Source organism: Callospermophilus lateralis, chromosome 8, assembly GCF_048772815.1.
Source record: "Callospermophilus lateralis isolate mCalLat2 chromosome 8, mCalLat2.hap1, whole genome shotgun sequence".
In the NCBI taxonomy this organism is placed as follows: Eukaryota; Metazoa; Chordata; class Mammalia; order Rodentia; family Sciuridae; genus Callospermophilus; species Callospermophilus lateralis.
This window is the reverse complement of record NC_135312.1, coordinates 105,100,267-105,122,410: the sequence shown is the minus strand read 5'-3', so window position 1 is coordinate 105,122,410 and position 22,144 is coordinate 105,100,267. Positions and strand designations below refer to the sequence as shown.

The following is a 22,144-nucleotide window of genomic DNA, read 5'->3' as shown; positions in this document are numbered from 1 at the left end:
ACTTTTTGAGAAGCAAAAATGTATATTCATATTTGTGTGTTTATTATTCATATATATGCACATAAACATAACTTATTAAAAATGAATTTAGAATTATAAGGAATATAAAAGAAAGTTACATCAGTATTTTAAAATGCTTCTGTACTTGAGAAGATATAATAACAAAAAAACAGGTAAATCTATTTATTCATTTAATCTATGAACAAACATATTTTTTTTACTCATATACCATGGCCATGTGAATTTTAAATATGACTCTCAGGAGAGGATTCCTTGATAAGGTTCCTTATAGCTAATCTTATTTTGGGTATTTATAGTACTTGTGTAGGAACACATACATAGCATGAACAATTTTAGTATTCCATATTGTAGTATACACAAAAATTTATCTGGATATATATATATATATATATATAGCCACAACAATGAAAAAAAATTAAGTACTTATAAAAATAACAGAATGTCCTTAATATAAATAATCAATACATATATTTCCAGAGCTTTTATTTTTTTCATTTTCTGAATTTGATACCCAAATTTGTATATTAAAATTTCTATGGTAAAAAAATGAGATATAAATGAATCAATATAGGATTTGATATCCTCTAACTTAATCTAAATTTTCCCATTCAGTGAGACCCTATGAATATAATGAAAAAAATCAACATTCATAAAGCATATAATATTATCTCACTTCCCACAAATTATTCACATGCCACTTTCCTTCATTTTATTAAAATAATAATAATCTTAAAAACAGACGTTAGGGGAAGTTATTTCATGTTGTTTATTCTTGAAATTTTGCTTTTATCACCTTCCTTGTAATTACAAACAAGTATTTATGAGTATACAATATGTTGTTTTATTTTTCTTTTCAGATACAAAGATTCACAGAGCAATAGTCAATATCACAGATTTAATATTTTCCTTCTAACACGTTTCACATGTGTATAAGTTTCATTGTATTTTCAAAACATAATTCTACTTTAAAAAATTGCTACATAAAACTGCAAAGGAATGTTTTAGATACTTGCCTGAAATCCAAGGAGCTTTTCACTAGGCTTAATGTGCCTTTGAAATTCACATTCTATGGGTTGTATCACTTTGATTCCATCTTCATAAAAAACATAGAACATGTTCCCAATTCCCAGACCTTAAGAACAAAAACATATTCAAAAGTTCAAAATAAATTTATCAGAAACCTTTACAACAAAAATTCAGTGTCCCTCATATTTCTAACAGGAGATCAATTCGTCAAGTTGTGTAACATTAATAAAGCAAACCACATAGGACTTTCACTGTATGCTAGAACCACTTTGTGATATTATGCAGACATTCTGTTTTATTCTTCCTGTTCTGCAATTCAGTGACTTTTAAAATATAATTCAATAAATGATTCATGCATTTTAAAGGAACTATAAATGGAATTATAAACTCTTTGACACATACATTCTGTTGGATACTGACCTCGCTTAATGTAGGTGTTGATTAGGGGGTAAAAATAATCACTGAAGAATCAGTGTTATTCTCTTATTTTTATTAGAGTTCACTGGTGTAAATTAAACCTCATTCTTTGTGTGAGTTTAATTCACATAAAGATTTTTAGGGACAAAATATCAAGTGTATTTGATTTCAGAGAATATATATTTTCCAAAACTATTTTTTGTCAAAATAATCCTATATAGGTATTCACATATTAGTTTTATACTGGCAATTTTGAGGTTCTATTTCTGTAATTAGAATGAATTAATATTAAGTCATAGAAGAATCTCAGTGTAATGGTTTAAATCATATTTTTAATTTTTTCCCCACTATATAACTGGCTGTGTGGCATCTCAGAATTTTTCCACACCTAGTGGGGGAAGGGGGCTACAAGATTGACACCTGCAGTGTAGTTGGGATTAACCAAGGACTGCGCCTAGAGAGCTTCCGCATATTCATGCACACCTGTTCTATTGTTTTCTCTGCTTTGGCTCTGTTTCAATGTGCTCAGCTCTGAGCCCATGTAGTCTTCCTTTTCTGATCCTAGACTGCATAGCTTCTTTCTCCAGTTGTACTGATTAGTTCAATCAAATTTATTCAGCCTAATTATATCTTACATAATTTCATGATAGTGCATGCTCTTTGAAAGATTGAGGATAATATTGAAATCTTGATAACTTGGAAAGACAAACAATTGTTGCTTAAAATGCTTAAATGGTAAAAAGATCGGTAGGGAGAAAGATAATTTATTTAAATACAAATAAATTTCCCCTGCATAATTATTATTTTTTTTCAGTTGAGACCACCTATAAGACCACCACTAAGTTTACCTCAGACATAAATCCATGGAGGATCACAATAAAAGCTTATTGATTTGTGCAAATATTTGTTTATTGAACTTAAGTCATATTTAATCTTCTAACTAGGCTCATAGTAAATACAAAAGTCACAGATTTCTTCCATCTAGCCATGTAAATCTATTCTCATGATTCAGAGAAAAATGTACTCAAACTTAATTATAGCATATTCAGATTCATAAAGTGTGTATACATTTTTGTATAGAATATGATGTTATTTCAATCTAGTAATATATATGCATTTTAAATAGCTTCAGATTGTTTGACACATTTTATTGTTTTATAAATAATTCACAGTACTCGTATTTCAATAATGCAGTCTTTATCAGTTAATTATGCTTTATGTTTCCAGAGAGCACTGCATTAAGATAGAATATTCCTGAACAGTAGCAGAAGTGGCAAGAACTAAATTCAAGTCATATTATTTATAAAATAAAACTTAGTACTTATCAGCTGTAATTTATAAGTATAGCTGTGCATAAAGAAATGTAAATTCCATTCCTAAAGGATAAAACTTAACAAATACTATCAGTGTTTATGTCAAAATTTTTGATTTGTATCAGCAAAACCTGCATTTAAACATTAACATTAGATTGATATATCCTATAAATCAATAACTATCAATTTAACATTACTGGACCCTGAATTTTCTGGTTGAAACTTATGAAGATAAGAAAGTTGTTACATGGTGTCTGATTTTCAATTGTGCCAGTTACCCACTTGGGTTGATATTTATCACAAAGCTGTTCCTAGTTTTGAATGAACATAACTGCCCTCCCTTAGATCTTATAAAATTCTTCCCTACAATCATGTATTTGAGTATGTTTGAAATTAAGAACTATGGAGTCCAGATTGGTGGCAAAGTTTCTGGATATATTTCCCTCCAGCCCTCTGGATACTTTTAGCATACTATTTACTTTTATTACAATTTGTGCGCAACAGAATCATTGGGATTCCACTATGATTCGTTGCACCAATGAAATTTCTGAGTTATATTTCCCTTTAAAAACCACTTAATCCACCCAAATCATTCTTTTATATCTCAAAGTCCACTTCCTTGCTTTTAAATGTATGAAATCCATATAAGCATTTTTATAAAGTATAAAATACCAGATTACAAATTGAAGATGAAATATAAATACATTATGCAAGGCTGAGTTCTTGGTTTTTTATTTGATAGTTTTAGTGGAAATGTAACTCGTTAGTATTTATTAAAAAATAATGACAACAAATACTATATATATTGGTTATAATAATACAATAAATACCAATGTATTTAATCATACCACTTGTGACATCATGTTTTATCTATGCTTTTAGAGCTTTCTGTGGATTTCTCCCCTCCTCACCCAAGAGAGAAACTATTTGGCCATTTGTTTTTCCTAAGGCTTACTTTGTTCCTCAAAAGTTATTATTTAGATTTTAGCAACAGATTTTATTATCTGAATATAGGAATCAGATGTGCTTCTTTTTAAATTTGCTGCTACAACATTATCGTTTTGTAAATTCATTAAAAAAAATATTCAGGAGAGAGTAATGTAAAATACCTGACAGAGATGTTAGAAATTAAAGGTTCATGTGAATTTTCATTTGTGCATTCATTAGTTTCAGGTGTAAACAGTACAATAATGTATTTGTGTATATTCATATTAACTACTCGGTTTCCATATCTTTTATGAAGGGAAAGGATAAGAGAATGTGGCAAAGAAGATAAATTTCCTTCTTCTCATTCAGACAGATCAGAGGCAAATCACAGAATAAGCACTTAACTTTTTTTTTTTTTTAATGTCGGAGTGTTAATTAGTCTGTATGATCATTTGCTTGGTAAATTTCAGTTTTCCATGCTAAATTTCCATTTTCTGTGATATCTTATATTAAGCCCTGTTTTCCCAGTACCCATGATCTGTTAAAAAATTTTAAAAAATATTTTTATTTGATTTGTCTATGTGGTGTTGAGGATCAAACTCAGTGCCCCCTGCATTCGAGGCAAGCACTCAACCACTGAGCCACACCCCAGCCTGATCTGTTAAAATTTATGTTGTTTTCCTGGTAAAACATTTTCTAGATTTGATTCCTTCAGGAGGTCTGGCAAGTCAAAACTATATTCATAATAATACCAAAAATCATTTGCATTTTTTCTCTAATTCTCTAACAAATGCAGAAAGAAACACAGAATCTAGCATCTTCCATTAAAATTTTTTGAAAATTTGAAAAATGTAAAATAATGTGAATTTGCTATTTTTTTTGAAAATGTGTATTTTAAAATATAAAGCATGATCTATGTTGACATGTAATTGTTTTATTATGGTTTTATTTTATATATATATATATATATATATATATATATATATATATATATATTTTTTTTTTTTTTTTTTTTTTTTTTTTTGGTTCTGAGGATCAATCCCTGGCTCTTGGCACATGCTAAGCATATGTTTGGTCATAGAGTTACACCTCTCAGATACTATGCACGTTCTTAAAATTTTACCAATTTTTAAAAATTCTTACTTTAATTTCTAATATCTGAATACTGATATAGATAGCCCAACAAACAAAACCTCTTCAGTTCTCAGTAATATTTAAAGTTTTTAAGGAGTCCTGGATCTCAAGTATTGATAATGATGTCAATTTTAACTAAAACTCTCTCTTCATTAATTAGTTTTGTTGCAGTAAATTACAAACATTAACAAATTTAGTGAAATCTTCTGTCATTCTAGTTCCACAAGATTGGGAATACATGACCATGATGGCTGTTTTTTGTTTTTCACCCTAGCAAAGACAGACACATATACTTTGTCTTTTCCAGGTCGATTGTTAATGTAATGGAATATAGAGACTCTAGAAAGTAATCCATAATTTATTTGTTCCTCGTGAGCTTTCTTTTTGCTTTTATTTTTCTATACAGAGAAGAGACATAAGCAAGAATTATTTGAAGTCTTATAAGAAAGAAATATTTCCCAGAGGATTTTCTAATCAATACTGCACCTTTAAATGTATGAATTGGACTGAGGGGAAAAAAAAAAATGGATGTAATGTGTTAGGTGCAGGACAGGCTGAGTAAGCTGTCTGCAGATCATGCCAAACAAAGTTAGCTGCAGGATGACCTGGCTTCTCTAACCCTCCGTCTGGTTCTTTGTCACCTGTTTGCTTCAAGCCCAAATGCCCAAGCCCCCGCTCAAGGCTGAACACTCAACTCGCCACTCCAGGCCTAACACTTAACCCCCTTGTGTGCCAACAAGGCAGCTTGCAGACCCAGAGACCCCATTAGATTTGGGCTATAAAAACTCCCTCCTGCTGGGCCTCTCTCTCTTGCTCTCTCTTTTGCTTTCTCTGTCTCTCTCTTGCACGTGCTTTTTTTTCTCTCTCTCTCTTCTCTTTCTCTCTTTTCTCCTCTGTTGCACTGCTGCAATAAAGATCTCTTGGTTGCTCTGAGTGTTGTGGTCACTTTTCTTTCATAATGCACATTCCTATCTCAATCCTTTGGAAATGGAAATCTGTTCAAAAACAATGGTATACTGTGGTAAGATAATTGTACCTTTTATTATACATAGCATACAGACCATATAATGATACTGATTATACAATGATAAAATTTGGTTTCTTTCTGACTGGTAGATGCATATATTATTTACCCACAGAAGAGAGTTTATGGTGACATTTTTCTTCCTCTAAATTAAATTGTCATTGCTTTAGCATTTATATAACTGTCAATAGCAAGTGACAATTCTATGATGTTGTGATTTGGGAATCAAAGGTATTTTACTAGTTTTCATATTGCACAAAATCTTTCCTTGATGCTATTATCATTTGACTTTCCTGTCATCCTTAACATATATGCTTTATTGAAATAGAGAAGAAGGGGCTGGGGTTGTGGCTCAGTGGTCCTAGCATGTATGAGGCACTGGATTCGATCCTCAGCACCACTTAAAAGTAAATAAATAAAATAAAGGTTTAAAAAAAGAGAATGCTTTACTTTTTTAAAAAAAAAGATATACTGAAGAAATTCCATTTTTAAACTTAAAGAATAGATGGACAACATTGCATTATCACCTTAAATAACTCAGCAGAGATAGATTTTTAAGTGCATAAATGTTCCTATTGTTTGTATCTTATCTTTGAAGCTATAACATCTTCATATACACAATAAAATTATATCAATGAACTTCAAAAAGGTCTTTATTGCATGTTCAACTGAAATAAAACTTGCTTATGGATTGAGCCCTGAGTTTGATCCCCAATAAACACATATACTCATGACTTGCTTACATCCTTACTACAAAGTTTCTTGGAAAGAATTGTGCCATCTTTTTTTAGAGGCATTAGTAATCCAGGAAAGTAGTTTTTCTGAGTATTAGGTAAATTGGGTTAAACAATATTACCTAAAACCAATCTTTAAGTAAGTATATAAGATAAGGTTTTCAGTGAATAAAATGTTTTAAATTTCTTTAATCCAGTACCTATGCTATACAAAGCATTTATTATTCTTAGACTTAATAATACACATCCAAACTACTTGCTTATTAAATAAATATTAGTAAATATTTTGTTAAATTATATTTATTCTATTTGATTATGATAAATATATTATTTAATAAAATCAATAATTTGCATTTTAAAAATCTACTGAAATGACTGGCAGTAAGGATGATTTGAGCTTTAATCCAGTAGATTTAACATTTCTTGGGAGCCAATATTGGATCTTATATATGCTTGAATTTCCAAGGTTTTTAGAGAACATTTAATCGATAGTTTAAAATATTTATATCTTCTATTACAATGATGAAATGGAATGAATTTTTTAAATGCCCAGAGAAATATTTATTTGATCTCAAGAAGGCAGACAATTTATAGAAATATTTGTTTGATCTTAAGAGGGAAAATAGTATATCAAAAGATATGTTGATACAGGTTTCAATAACAAATGAATTGTGAGCACTGAAATGTGAGATATCCAAGTGAAATAGAAGGATACCATGGAGTTACACTAGAACCTCTTTATTAAGTCAGTTTTAAAGGAATTTCAACAAAAGACCTAAGGAGCAACAGATATTAAGCAGGGAAAATAGGTGGAATAGCTCATCATTGAGAACAGAAGTGGATGGCAACATTCCAGAATTATTTTAGTCTGATACTGGTTCTCACAGGAGCAGCAAATTTCATTTCTTTTAGAAGCTATAACTGTGGAAGAGAAAGTGTCTGTAGAGTGGATTGTGAAGACAGTTCATGCTGTTATTTAACAGGAGTGAAATTATGGCTCACAGACATTTTTCTCCTAAAAATTTAATTGAAGTACATGGAACACATTCTTTCAGGATTTTTTACTAACTGGTTAAAAAAAAAAAAAAAAGCAATGGTCACTGTAAATGATTTCAAACACTATTTATTAAGTGCTGACTATGTTTAAGGAACCAACAACAACTATTCTTATTTTTGAGGTAAGAAGATTGTGACTTAAAAAGGCTGCCCACTTTTTTCTATGTTCCGCAGTGGCAAAGACATTTGAATTGAGGTCCTGCAAGCTTGCAACCCATTTTCTTATATAATTTATTATATTCCCTTGCTAAGGCAATGAATTTTATAATTATTCTTATTCTCACTTAATCAAGGTTTATTATGCAAGTTATGTTAATTGCAATTGTTTGTGGTTCTTTGACTGAAATTTATACTCTTAAAATCATTTCAATATATTATAGTGTAATTTTCTGGTTACATACCAATATTAATCAAGGAGATACAAAGTGAAAAAATATAATGTTAGCAATTTTACACAAGATATTGAAATGTAATCAAATCAATTAATTAAATCAAAGCAAAAATAATATGCTAATTATCAAAATGAATGATAATCACCAAACATAATGAAAATCAAGCAAAATAGTTACAACCATATTATAAATAGTGGAATTTAATACCTTCTTCTCTCCATAATATGTTAGCTACTGCAGCATGTTAAAAAGAAAGAGAAAGAAAAATGAATAAAGATATTTTTGGTCATATGTTATATAAATAAACATTAAAGAGGACAAAGTTTCTGGGATAGAATATATAGGTAATAATAGTGACAGTAAATTTTACAAACTACTTTAAACTAACAAAACAACAATAACAAAAATCTCCTAGTCCACTATTAATGTTCTCTGTGCATTCCTTTAAATAATCAATTTTTCTTTAGAATAAAGGTTTTGCTAATATACAAAGACAATGTCATGCATTATTAAAAAAAATAATATTTTATTGAAATGTATTTTAGAACAAGCTTTGATCATTAAAACTATTTAGTTGACAATTCAGTTGCCGATAGAAAAGTTTGTAATTTTTAAAATGCTAAATAATCATCATATGGAATATTCCTACCTAAATATTCCTGAAGAATAATAATTCTTATAAATACAGAATTTGGAACATAGAATGTAGCTATAAGTATTCACAAATTTATACCACATAGAATGAAAATATGTCTAAAATATTTTTCTTATTCAATGCAGAGATAATGAATTAACTCTAGACAAATAGATTTATTAAATATTATAGCAGGATTATATCAGTAGAGAATTAAACTATTCAAACAGAAATAAAAAATACCAATTGAATATATTCTCAAGGAAATGTCAATTTTTTTAAAAAATCAAAATAAAACAAAACCTATACTAAAGTAAAACAATATAAATGAAAAAAGGGTCACGAGTGGAAAAATTATCCACATCTAATTATTCCCTTAATATTCCATATTATTTATTTTTAACTAAACACATGATTGTGTTCAGCAAAGCCAAGAAGGTTTCTAGTCTAGCACTCCTTAGTTGAGGCTTGAGGTCTAAGTCATGAAGTTTTCAGCATCTGCTGTATTTCCCTAAAAAATAAATCATTAAATGTGAACATTTTTTTTGTTCTTTTTTTCAGTGTTTCCAATTCCTTCATAATATTAATTAAAGCATGCATAAATGATGTGCATATTCCTTCAGCATTCTTTGCAGTGCTGGTATTGTTGCATACCATGTGATTGAAAAAAAATATGAAAACACTTCAAGCTTACAGTTTTAAGATGAACAAGTTCTGGTGATCACATGGGTGGTGATGGATATATTGATTTCATTTGATCATGTTATTACATGTATATACATGCATCAATCATGTTGTATACTTTGAACATAGGCTAGCTCTGATTGCCAGTTAAATATATTGAAATAATAAAATAAAATAGAGATCTTATTCTGAAGGAGAGACTATAGACCTGGGAGGGAACAGAATCATGGAAATAATTACAGACATATATTCTAGTAAATATAAATAAAACAGTCATCCCCAAGGCACAGAAGTTGGGTAGTGCAAGAATGGTTGCACCTTGGCCAGGATGCTCAAGCCAGGAAATGTTATCCAAGCTTGCAGGAGGTTGTGGGGCATAAAGACATACAGATGGTATTCTACACACAAGAAACATCATGTGCAAGGCATACCATGAAAGACATCATGACATATTCAGAGAATATCAAGTAATCTTGTATATTAGAGAGTAAAATCGATAGAAGATGAGGCTACAGAATTTGAGCACAATGAAAAAGTAATTAAAATTTATTCTATAGTCTCAACAAAAATTGAACCAAATTAGTCTTGTGTTTTCACTTATAGATAAAGGTAAGTAGGCAGGTTTCCTGATATTTCTACCCATTTACTTAGTAAGCATTGATTATCTAGCATGTGTTAGGCATTAATAATCAGTGCTAACAATCCATAGGTTAGGATGGACCTCCCTCTCTGTGCTGACAGAGCTTATTTCCTAGTTGTGGAGATAAAAGGTATTCAAATCATGACAGAAAAATTGAAAAATTTCCATATTAATGTATTATAGAAAAGCAGAATACAAAAGCATGAATCATTTTATAGTATAGATTAGACATAGATGAAACTGTGGGAAACTTCCTTAATGATAAACTTTGAGATAAAGATTGAAAGATGAGTGAGAATGTATTAAATGAAGATTGTAAGGATTAGATTTACAGATATAGGAAAAGACATGCACAAAATCCTAGTGATATGACAAAACACAGTCATTTTAAAATATTAAGGACAGCTGGGAGCCTTGGCACAGGCCTGTATTCCCAGCGGCTCAGGAGGCTGAGGCAAGAGAATTTTGAGTTCAATGCTGGACTCAGCAAAAGTGAGGTGTTAAGCAATTCAGTGAGACCCTGTCTCTAAATAAAATACAAAATAGGGCTTAGTGGTTGAGTGTTCCTGAGTTCAATTCCTGGTACCCCCCCCACCATTGCCAACAACAAAAAAAATAATAATAATTAAGAACATTAGGGCTCAGAGATATTTTTAGTATAGACAATCATTTATAAGAAAATACCAAATATAGAGAGCTTGTGATACTAATATCAGATAAGGTAAAATTCAAGGCACTGCACATTAAATTCAAAATTACATAATCTAAAAGCATGTTATTAAAATATATGATAAAACTCAAAGGACTAAATATGAAATTGACAAATCACAGCATGACTCCTTATCACATCACTGTTAGTATTTGAACAAAAAAGAGAATGAAAGACAAACATTTTATAATTATTAAGATGATTATCAGATTTATAATAAATGTTTATGACACAAAAAGTGTATTCAATTTTTCCTGAAAATTTTTAAGTGTGGCCACAAAGCAAACTACAAAATCAGAGTACCTCTTTATTCTATAGGTATATTCCAATAATCAGTAATTGTTTAGGTAATTTCAGACAACAAGAAAGAAAATACACGTTAAATTCATTAATAAGTAGAATATTTTAAATAATAAATACAACCACACTTTATATAAAACATAACAAAAAGGAGAACTCAAGATGCTGACCCAAAGGGTGTCAGATAAAGGATAAGCATAGACTTAGTTTGTTTATGAAGCAAAATAGATGGTGGGGGGTGGGTGGAGAATGATAAGGAACAGAAGGAGGATTAGGAGAGAGGGAAGGAGAGAGAAAGAAAGAACTATAGTTATGATTATTTAAAAATAATTCAGAATTTTTTACTAGTAAGTTTGTTAAATTGGGATATCATAAAAAACTTCAAGGAAATGGAAGTTCCCAAGCACAATATAAAGAAGAAAAGTGAATAAAATTAACCATAGTAAGGATTGAAATATTTTAAAAAATAATTTCCTTATGAAATTCTCTGAAAGTCTCAATTTTTGTCATAAATATTTATTGATTTTCAAAAATCTTATAACTCCAATTACATTTAATATTATTAGAATATAATTCAAGATAAAAACATTGATATTAATTTTTTAAAGTTCACAAAATAGATGCTAATACCTGATAATAGTAGAAGAGGAAAAGGAACTATAAGACAATGTTACAATGACCAAAGTTGTAAATAAAATTAAGGCAGAATTTTTCAAGATATTAACAAGTTTCAGAAATGTTTCTGAAATAAAAGAAAATAATTTGGTAGAAACATATTTAAGAAATCAATTCAACCTGTCATATTAGGATGGAAAATGAGAATCATCAATATAATTTGAATAAACAAAAATGTCATCTGATAAAGTGTGTTGAATGTTACTAAGTACAATATAGACACTCTTAAGTAAACTAATAAGTTGGGACTAGAAGCCTAATTAATTCAATAAAACAATAATAAATTACCAAAATGATAAATGGAGAATCAAAATAATAGATTTGAATAACTACTTAAATTAATTTTAATGAAGTCAACAAATAATTAAAGCAAGAAACAAATATATAATAAATGTCAATTAGAGGATAACATGACCGAATTTTGACGAGAAAATAAGTCTCAGAAATTTAAAGTCCTGAAAAGTTAGTAAGATAGGTCAGACAGGTAGCAAGATACAAGATAAATATCCAGTTTTATGATCTTATTTTGTAATAAGAAGATGTATTTTATATTTTTTTTACAATGGCTTAAAAAATAATACAAAGTATGATGTTCTTTGATGGTCTAGTAAAATTTAAAAAGTATAACAAACCAAGTAAAATATTTACTAAAAATATACTAGATAGATAAATTATTCATAAAGAAAAATATTATATAGATAAAATTTATTCAGATCTGACATAATTTAAAAATTGTATGTGTGGAACATGAGCCATAGATCAGGGACAGAGTGCCTACCCACTATGCACAAGTTCTTGGAATTAGTCCCCAGCACCACACAAAAAAATCACACATATTGTTATTGTCTTTTTACAACATATTCTATTTTACTGCACAAAATTTAAAAACAAAGTTGAATTGATTTGCCCTGGCATAATAATGAAGTCTTTTTCTTATATGTCTTCATTATTTTTCTGATTTTCATACAAAGTATACATATACAAGGATATTTCTGATACAATATATACGTATAATATTGCATTCTGTTCATTCATTTTAAGTTGTCTAATCTAGTGTTCAAATACACAATTTTAATAACTGTTCCACAGTATGGATTTCTGCTTTTAAAAATGCCTTATTTCTTAATTATCAATCCAAACCTAGTACCTAGATCAGAGACTACTACAAGTAATAGGGCACAATAAATAGTGTTGACTTCTAACTTATACATGTATGTGTTGTATGTATGAATTTATATGGCTGTGTATTTACTATGATGTTCACTCTTATATTTAGGAATTTCCATTATTATACATTTCCCCAAGAGGTATGAGAAGATTTGAAGTTTTAAACATATGTTCCTAAATTAATTTCCAAAATTTCCCCAAAGCACTACTAAGAGCCTGTGAAATCATTTATCTTGCCACATTTGAGATGAACTATTATTGTGTAAGTGTGTGTGTGCATGAAAGTTTGTACAAGCTTAGTAAATAGGAATATAAATTATAATATTTCAAAATTAAATTGATTATAAGGAATATTAAATATGATTGCAAATATTTTAAAAATCCACTCATGTCTTAACTCATTATTTCTATAATAGTATTGCTATTTATTTCAAAATTTTAACACTTGCTTAAATATAAAAAGAATGGCTCTTTTATCATATTAACATACACTTCATACAATATAAATAACTACTAATAATAAATGCGGTTTTGGTCATGCTATTCATTAGTTTAAAAACACATATATGTATACATCCTCAAAATCCTTAGTATATCCATATGGAATTTGGTGAAATGCCTTTCATCATATACACTCACATATCAAATATCAAGTCTTTATGAATCTCTTACCAGAACTTTTCACCTAGTTTTTCTCCCAAGTCATAGTATTTTATTTATAGTTCGCCTGTCCAGAACCAAGAGTTTGAAATTACTTTCTCTTCACATTTAGAAGCCTGAGAAACACCTAACTTACTCCTTAATATACAATAAGAATTATCTGTTCTAATCTCTTTTATTCATAATTGGACTATAAAAACTTCAAAGTTATAGACTTCATAATTCAATAATCATTTAGCACATAACTGCAATGTAAAAATTCTTTTTGAAAATAGCATACACCTTCTAATGAAAATATGGTTCAGTGGAACAGATGCCTGATTGCAGTTACTGATCTTTATTATTAATGCTTTTCAATAAAATTCTTTATTTTATATATTAGGGCCTTATGATCATATTAAAAGTGATAGATCTACTATTAAATATGCTATCTATATGGAGATACATTTGGAGACTGTATGATATTATATATGTAATAGCAATAAAATAGTCAACCACATAACAGCATGCTACAGTACTGAACAGCTATTTTCCTTGGCTACTCATTTGTAAGGTGCCTGACTTTTCAATTACATGGGCTTTTTGCTTGTCCTTCTCCTTGCCTGAAAGCTTAAGCTTTTTACCACTGCGAGATATTTTTTGATAAAGTGCATTTATGTAAGCATAACATTTAAGCTAGATGTCTTATTGACTGCTTCCCTGTTGGATTTAAGAAAATGACTTTCAGCAGGCAAATGAAAGAGGGCAATGTTAAAAGAAAATGCAGATACAAATTTAATGTATCTGAAAAAATGTATGGTTAGTGTTAGGGTAGTTGAAATTTTTTTGACTGTACATATGGAGAATGAAATGAGACATTTAAGCATGCTATTTTTAGGCTGGAAACTGTATTAGATATGTCAAGAGCATTGCCTGCCATATGCCTAATTCAAAGCCACTTCTAAATGAACCTGTCACTCTTTCAGCACTGATTGAAGATAATTCTCCCTGTGACTACACAGAGTCTAAATCTAGTGTCTAACAATAGCTACTTAGGCCAAAATGCCTAGCATACATTAGGGGATATGATCAGAAACTGGTCAGTAAAGTATGGTCTTAATTCCCACAAAGATAATCAGATTCCTTTGGCAGGTAGTTGGAATCAATTATGCTGGAAAACGTAGAGTAGAAAGAGCAGGAATTGTAAGAATGCACAGCAAAAAGGCACCATGAGGCACAATCAGGGTCATGATAACTTGTGATAATTCAGAGTAAGGCTCACAAAGACATGAAAGAGAACAGTCTATGCAAACCATGAGAAAAGCAAGTGAGTCAGTGAAATAATTCAGGTTTCTGGGTTCTGAATGCGGATACATACCTTATTGTTTCACATTGTCAAAGTTCACATAAGTTTCAAAGTCACCATTGGTTTAAACATAGAATGAGTCTACTTCTGATAATCGAATGAGTCTAACTATATCCATAATAAGGTAAAAACCGTGGCTATGTCAGAAGATTAAAGCAACCACACAAAACAGACAACATCCATCTTTCCTTCCAATGGCAGCAAATGAGCACACCATATATAGTGATTAAATCATGTCTAGCAAATTACCTCAAACTTGATGGCATAAAACAGTGGAAGTAGCTTGACTGAGAGGATTGTGGCTTCAGGTGGGGTATTTCATTAAGCTACACTCATCTAAATTCTTGAGTTGGGGTGGAAGATCCACTTCTAAGGTGGTTCATTTATATGGTTGGCAATCATTTGGTGATGGCTACTAGCGGGAGACCTTGATCTTCAGAGTCCTCAGATCCTGGCATTGGGCTTCCCTCAAATGAGTGATTGACAAAACAAGGGAAAGGCCTTTATGACTTGGCTTCTGAAATCATTTGCCTTCATTTCCTTCCTGCATTCCAGATGATAGATACTTTTTCTATTTCATTTTGGAAAACTGGGGAAAGGGGTGTATGTGACAGGAAATGAGGATGGATTCCACAAGGTCCGAGGTAAGAGACAACTGCACCTGAGAAAACATAATTTCAAGAAAACTTTTCTAGCTAACAACCTCTTAGCCAGATGCCAACACCTAAACTTCTCTTTACATGGACATTCTACACTTGAAATTTTTAGGAAGTTGTTTGTCTTTTAAAAATCTTCATACAAATGATTGTTTAAGGGTTTTATAGGATGAACAATAAACAGTGACATTAGTAAAATATGGCAGAATAAATAGCTGCAGATAAATAGGGCAAAAATGTTGCCTTCTACCTTGTTTGTGTAAGCTATAATTGAACATAGATGGCAAACTTAGTTCCTCTTTTGTTTTGACTTCCACAGGCATACTGAAGAATTAAAAAAGGAAATGATTATAAAATAACTTCAGTTCTTGGGATATAAACAGTCTCTCAATAGATATTGGTGTGCGCTCTCTCTCTCTCTCTCTCTCTCTCTCTCTATATATATATATATATATATATATATATATATATCTCCTAACTAGAACTCAACATGAGCAAATGCATAAAATTTAATTAATAAAGTGCATGCCAAAGAAAACACTGTATAAAATTATAACTTGACACATCATTAAGGCTATAAAATAATTCTCCTTAATATTATTCAAGAGGACAAAATTATTATAAATATTTAGATAATAATTAGCATATGGTGACTTAGGAAGAAATTTGGGAAGATATATTTTCAACCTTTTTTTAATTCTGTTTCAACACACCATATAATTTTTTTATAAAAGGACATTATTTATACTTTTATTACTCCTCACTTATATCAATCTTCTATTTAATATGTATGTAAATGTATATTTAATATATTCATCTTACATATGAAATTTTTACTTATAAACAATTATATGTAGTGTAAATTAAATAGCTATACTATCTTTGAAGGAAATGTAATACTTTAAAACATGTGTCCTTAATAAAAATAAGGATTGTTAGATATTTTGTATGAGAAATTGCTATTTACAAATTATAATTTAAAAGCTCAAATTAACTCTCCTGATATTTAGGCATTTTAGTGAACACATAGCTTATAATTCTGTCAAATTGGGTTTTGTTTAAAGATAGAAAACAGATTAGAGTAACAGCATCATAAGGGTATCAGACACATGAATAGAATAATCAATGAAATTCAGTTTCTGAAATATATAGCACTATAAAAATATGTATGTATAAAATATATATATACACATACATATGATTTATACCAGCCACAAGATTATATACATTTACATATGTACATATGTGTATATATATGACATCATATTGCTTGAAAAGGTGTCCATATAGAACATGACATAATTTTTCATAAAACAAGCTGGATATAAGGTAACAAGAATAAAATTCACCCTAGAGAAATTTCTAAAGAAAATTTGATACATAGACCATAACAGAAAAATGAACTCATAAGAAGACTTCATGAGCACTGAATGAGTTAAAAATGACAAAATACTTATAATGGTGCCTGGCATATACACTATATACTGTATGCACTTATAAATACATGTGCACACACATATAAATACATTGCACACACACAATGTATTTGTGTATATACATGTGAATATATATGTTTTAAAACAAAAACATTTTGCTAAATATACAGAGAAACATCTTTGAAGAGTAGAATTTTATGCTGTGATTGAAATATGAAGCAACTTGCATCCTTATATCCTATTATTTGAAAATGAAAATTAATGTAATTTTAATATGCACATTGTTGATGAAGAGATCCTTAAGATGTTGCTCAGACATTATTTCTTAATTATAATAGATCAATGGCAATTCTACAGCAAACTCTAATTTGTGTTTCCTTATGATTGTTTCAAGTGCTCCCTTGAGTTGATTAAAGTAAAGTCCATATTCTTTTGATTTGCTTTTAGACAAAATAAACACCACACTTGGCACTCCGTTACAAGCAAAATGTAAAACTTGACATCTCAGCCTGCTAAAGGCTTATCATATACTAAGAAGGCCATATGTAGTTGGATCAAAGGGATGACTAACTATAGAACTGAAGCTTTCTTCCCCAAAGAACCTTAGTTCATATAGAATTTTATGACAGATAATCCAGATATTTGTGTTATGCAGTAAGAATTTTGATGTAAAAATATTAATTGGATAATTAAAAGTAATAATCTTTTTCATAAAGGATTTTAATTTCATCATGGCAGAACTAGTGGCATTTTGAAGGTCCCAGTTGGACAAGTTCATTTTAAGAATGTCTGTCCAATTTGTTCTTGGAGTCATTTGTTTATTGTTGAAGTGTTGTTTCACATCAGCCAATTCAACATTAGCCTGAATCTCTTTCTTAAACTTTTCTCCTTGGAATTTTTTTATTTCTTAATTTTAAAGTCGTACTTACTCAAGAAATATAAGTTTTCTTGCTTTGCTTGCATTAGTGAAAAGGAAGGGATAGGTTCTGCTTAATGTGATATAACATGATCTAGATGGCTAATCCTAAATTTGCATTGTGAAATTGTTTCTAATATTTGTTTCTATAAATTTCTGGATGGGTATGTTTCTAGCTAGTAGAATTTGCTTTCCTTTATAAAAGAGATCACATGAGTTACATGAAACTCGTGGTTTTTAATATTATAAATTAAGAATGAGTTATATAACATTTTTAAAAAGGTGAATATAATATCTTTATTTATTTTATTTTGTTTATTTTTTATGTGATATTGAGGATTGAACCCAGTACTGCACAAGTGCGAGGCAAGCACTCTAATGCTGAGCTATAACCCAGACCCTACATAAGATATTTAAAGACAGAGGAATATATATGAAACTGGAAAAATGTTTCAATCCCCCCAAGTTTTTGATTTGTTTTTCCTGTCATAATTAACAGTGCTTCTTACATTGCTACATTAAATTCCCTAGTCATTATGCTATAATATTATAAAACTCTTTTGGGAACCTAAAGCCTTCTCTGTTGCAGTATTGTCATTAATGGTGATGAATATCTGTAAATAAGTTTGAGAACCACTATTTTTTCTCATGAGGTTAGGTGGGATTTTAGAGCATGGCGGAATAACATTGTATTAGTCTGATTTTTGCTGCTCGAACAGAAAACAGCACACTAGGCAATAAATATTTCTCACATTTGGGCAATTAAGGAGTCCAATGTTCCAGAATCTGGTGCAGTCCCTCTTGTTATATCAGAACAGGGAGAAGGGCATCACATGGTCAGGGGGCAAGAGAAGTCCAATGAAGCCTAACTCACCTTTCTAACAACTCCCTCCCAGGATAACTAACCCACTTCCTTGCTAGCATCTTAATTCATTGCCAACTTTAAAAGGCTCCAGTTCTTAATACCATTATTCTGTGTTCTGGAAAGACTGGTCCCAATATAGAATAACTGGTTCCAAGGTATTGTGAGACCAAAAAAAAAAAAAAACAGATAGAACCAAGATTTATTGGGGCACTTACTGACAGCAGTGTGCTCCTGAGTGGAAGCAAGATGGAGTAGATGCATGCTATTGGGGGCTGAATTATATTGCTGAGGACAAAAAAAAAAAAAAAAAATGACTTCATCCAAGACAGATTTTAGTTGGTTTATCACAAGCAAATGCAAATAAGCACATTCCTGGAACTAGCATTCTGTCATAAAACTCCACACACAATTCTAATGGGTTTGTCCATTTAAAATATGCTAAGAAACTATGCAGGAAAACCCGAGCAGGGTTACTGAGAAGTAATTATGGCCGTTTCAACTCAAGATGACTGCAGTCAAGTCAAGTTGAATCCACAAATATTGGTAATTAAATTTCAAAAGAGTTTTAAAGGAGATGTTCAAACCATAGCAGGTATCTATATTAAGACTGGGTAAAGAAAAAAAGTGCACCACTCCCACAAACATTATTTATTTGAAGCTCTATCGATACTGTTTTATTGCTTCTTGTCTTTTTTCTTTGAAGCATATATATGTGTATTACTAGGAGTTGAGTTACGACTTCAAATTGTATCAACAGAGAACATAAATGCTGGAAAATAACAAAGAAAGGAAAATACTGTTCTGTTTCCCTCTGGTTCTATCTGCCTTCTCTGCCTTTCTTTCCCATCTCCACTCCCCCTCCATAGTTTCTATATTAAGGAGAGATAACAATGCCAGCTGCTCTTCTTCCTTCCATTGTCAACATTGAAAAAAGGGCAAACAACAGACAGTAGTGACACTCTAGCAGCTGCAGTTACTGGCACAGAGAAAAGAGAATGGGGTCAGAGATGCTCAGCAGAGAAGTGACAGAGAGAGCAAAGAAACTAGGCCAAGTAGCAGCAGACTAGCCAACCATGGCTGTGGTAAGAATGAATGCTGGCAGTAAAATGTGAGGATTTTCAGCAAAAGCCTCCTGAAAACACAGACACTTCACACAGTTGGAATCTTTAATTACTGCTCACTCTTGAACATAAAACATGGTAAGGTAAGATTTTGAGATATGATATAAACACACTTTCCCTCATATATACACATACACGTGTTGGTTAACCAAATACACCATGTACTTCATGACTCTTCCTTAGGTCTGATATTCTCCTGTGTCTCTAGCTGTGGAAGTTTACAAACATTTTTCTAAAAACATATCTTTCCCATACTCACTCTACTGGCACGAACAACAAGGGGAAATTGTCAGATTTTAATACAACTAAAAATGTTATGTTGTTAACATTTTTTTTGTTCAAACTTGAGGAAGGACTGACTTGTGTGAATACAGGATGGTATATGAAATTTGGCTTCTCTGAAGAATAAGAGAACACTAACACTAATATGAAAAAATTAGTTATTTATCATATTTTCTAATGAAGGGATAAGCAACTACTAAATATATTTATTGAAACTTAAAATATTCTAATATTTAATCAAACAAAATATAAAAGTTCTAACTTGCTACCTTTTAAAATTCTGTATCTAGAATATAGTGCTATCATTTTTACTCATTTAAATAAATTTTACTCATTATTTAATACATTTTAAAAAGTGTAAAGCCAATAATCATTGACCCAGAAAATATCAATGATAGTAATTAGAAGAAACATTTGTTGAGACCTCATTATGTGCTAGAACCTGCCAAAGATTTTAGAGCATTGAATCCACTAACATTTCATTTGGACAAATGTCTATAATTGACTTAATCTCTATATTAGTGTAATCTAAAAAGGAAAAATAAAGGAAGTATGTGCTCAAAATATAAGAGGATAACTATATAATCTGAAACAAGTTAATGTTCTAAAACAAGTTGATTAGTAGAACATCCATTTATCCTAAATATTACTCCAAATGTTTACACATTAGGCTCTGAAGCTGAAATTGCCTTTCTGGACAACATTCTACCGACCATATGTAGATATGGAAATGAAAGAATACTCATGGAGCCACAAAAGCATGAAAAGTTGACAGTAGCTTATCTTCTGTTATCATAATAGGTTCCTTCTATTGTCAATTTACCTCCAATTTAATGTTTGCAAATTAATAAACAGTTTAGTTAATTTTAGTCATTGACTATTTTAATATAATTATTTATCATGAAAAAATAATTTGTGAATGTGAAGAGATTTTTTTTCCTTAGAAATTCAAGCAAGCTGATAAACTGATAATGGGAAATTCCATTATGCCAATTAATTTTCAAAAAATGAATAAAGAATCCAATCTAATCTCATATTGAATGTTCACATTAATTATATTCCAGCAGCATGGTGTAATGAATTTCTATGATATGTATTTCAACTTGAAATTTAATAGTAGAGAAGAAAAGATAGTCTGTTTTATGAACTATTGAGAATTCAAATTTGATGCAGTACTCAAATGCCTACTATATCTTAAAATTAGAATCTGATTAAATTAAATCAAAACAATTATTGCAGATTCCAAGTGAATATGTTTATAATCTTATTAGAATATGGCCACAAAGTTAACCAAATACACCACATACTTCATGACTCCTCCTTAGGTCTGATATTCTCCTGTGTCTCTAGCTGTGGAAGTATCACCACAACCACCAATGAACAGTTTATATTTCACCACCTCAAAAGATACTACACTATTCAACTTGAAAGTCTTTTCTGTGTCTGCAATCCTGTCATTCTTGCTTTCTATGTCTATTATTAGAATTATTTTATTTAATTATGTACTGTAGTTCTACTTGCACTAAAATAGAACCTTTTTGAATGTGGGAAATTGATTTATTCATGTTATTACCACATGCTAGTAACATGTTTGCGTGTTTCTAACAGGTGACAGTATGAATGAGCAAACATTTGGCTCACTCTAGATATTTTTTTTTTCCCATTGTAATGAAAGCTCTTATTCATTTTCCAAAGTTTGGTAAATGTCCCTTTTCTAATGGTCATTTAAGAAACAAATAATTAAGTCTGGAGTAATACTATCATAATATTCATATACTTTGCAAACTAACTAGCTTCACACACATTTAAATTACCCAAATAAAAATATAGCCATTTTAAAGATTATATAGCTAAGTGATTTGGTTTTAATGGAGGAGTAGAAGAAATTAAAAGGTAAACTTAAAACAAGCTTTAAAATAAGAGCAAAATATTCATAATATGGTAAATTCTTTCTGTATAATTTCCGAATGCCTGACAATTCAGTGTTTCTCTAATGTGTGTGTTTTCGGG

General features: G+C 30.3%; 1 protein-coding gene across 3 annotated transcripts in view; it reads right to left on the bottom strand.

Annotated features, from left to right (window-relative positions):
* Window positions 1-22,144, bottom strand: part of Fstl5 (follistatin like 5) — a 722,640-nt gene that overhangs the window by 100,753 nt on the left and 599,743 nt on the right. For 2 of the 3 annotated variants that reach the window (XM_076864750.2, XM_076864751.2), the window contains exons 10-11: window positions 8,252-8,278; window positions 1,035-1,153 (exon numbers count right to left, since the gene is read on the bottom strand). In XM_076864750.2, the coding sequence (XP_076720865.1) occupies window positions 1,035-1,153; window positions 8,252-8,278 (146 nt within the window). The remainder of the gene's footprint in view (window positions 1-1,034; window positions 1,154-8,251; window positions 8,279-22,144) is intronic. The other variant, XM_076864749.2, reaches the window with a different exon arrangement.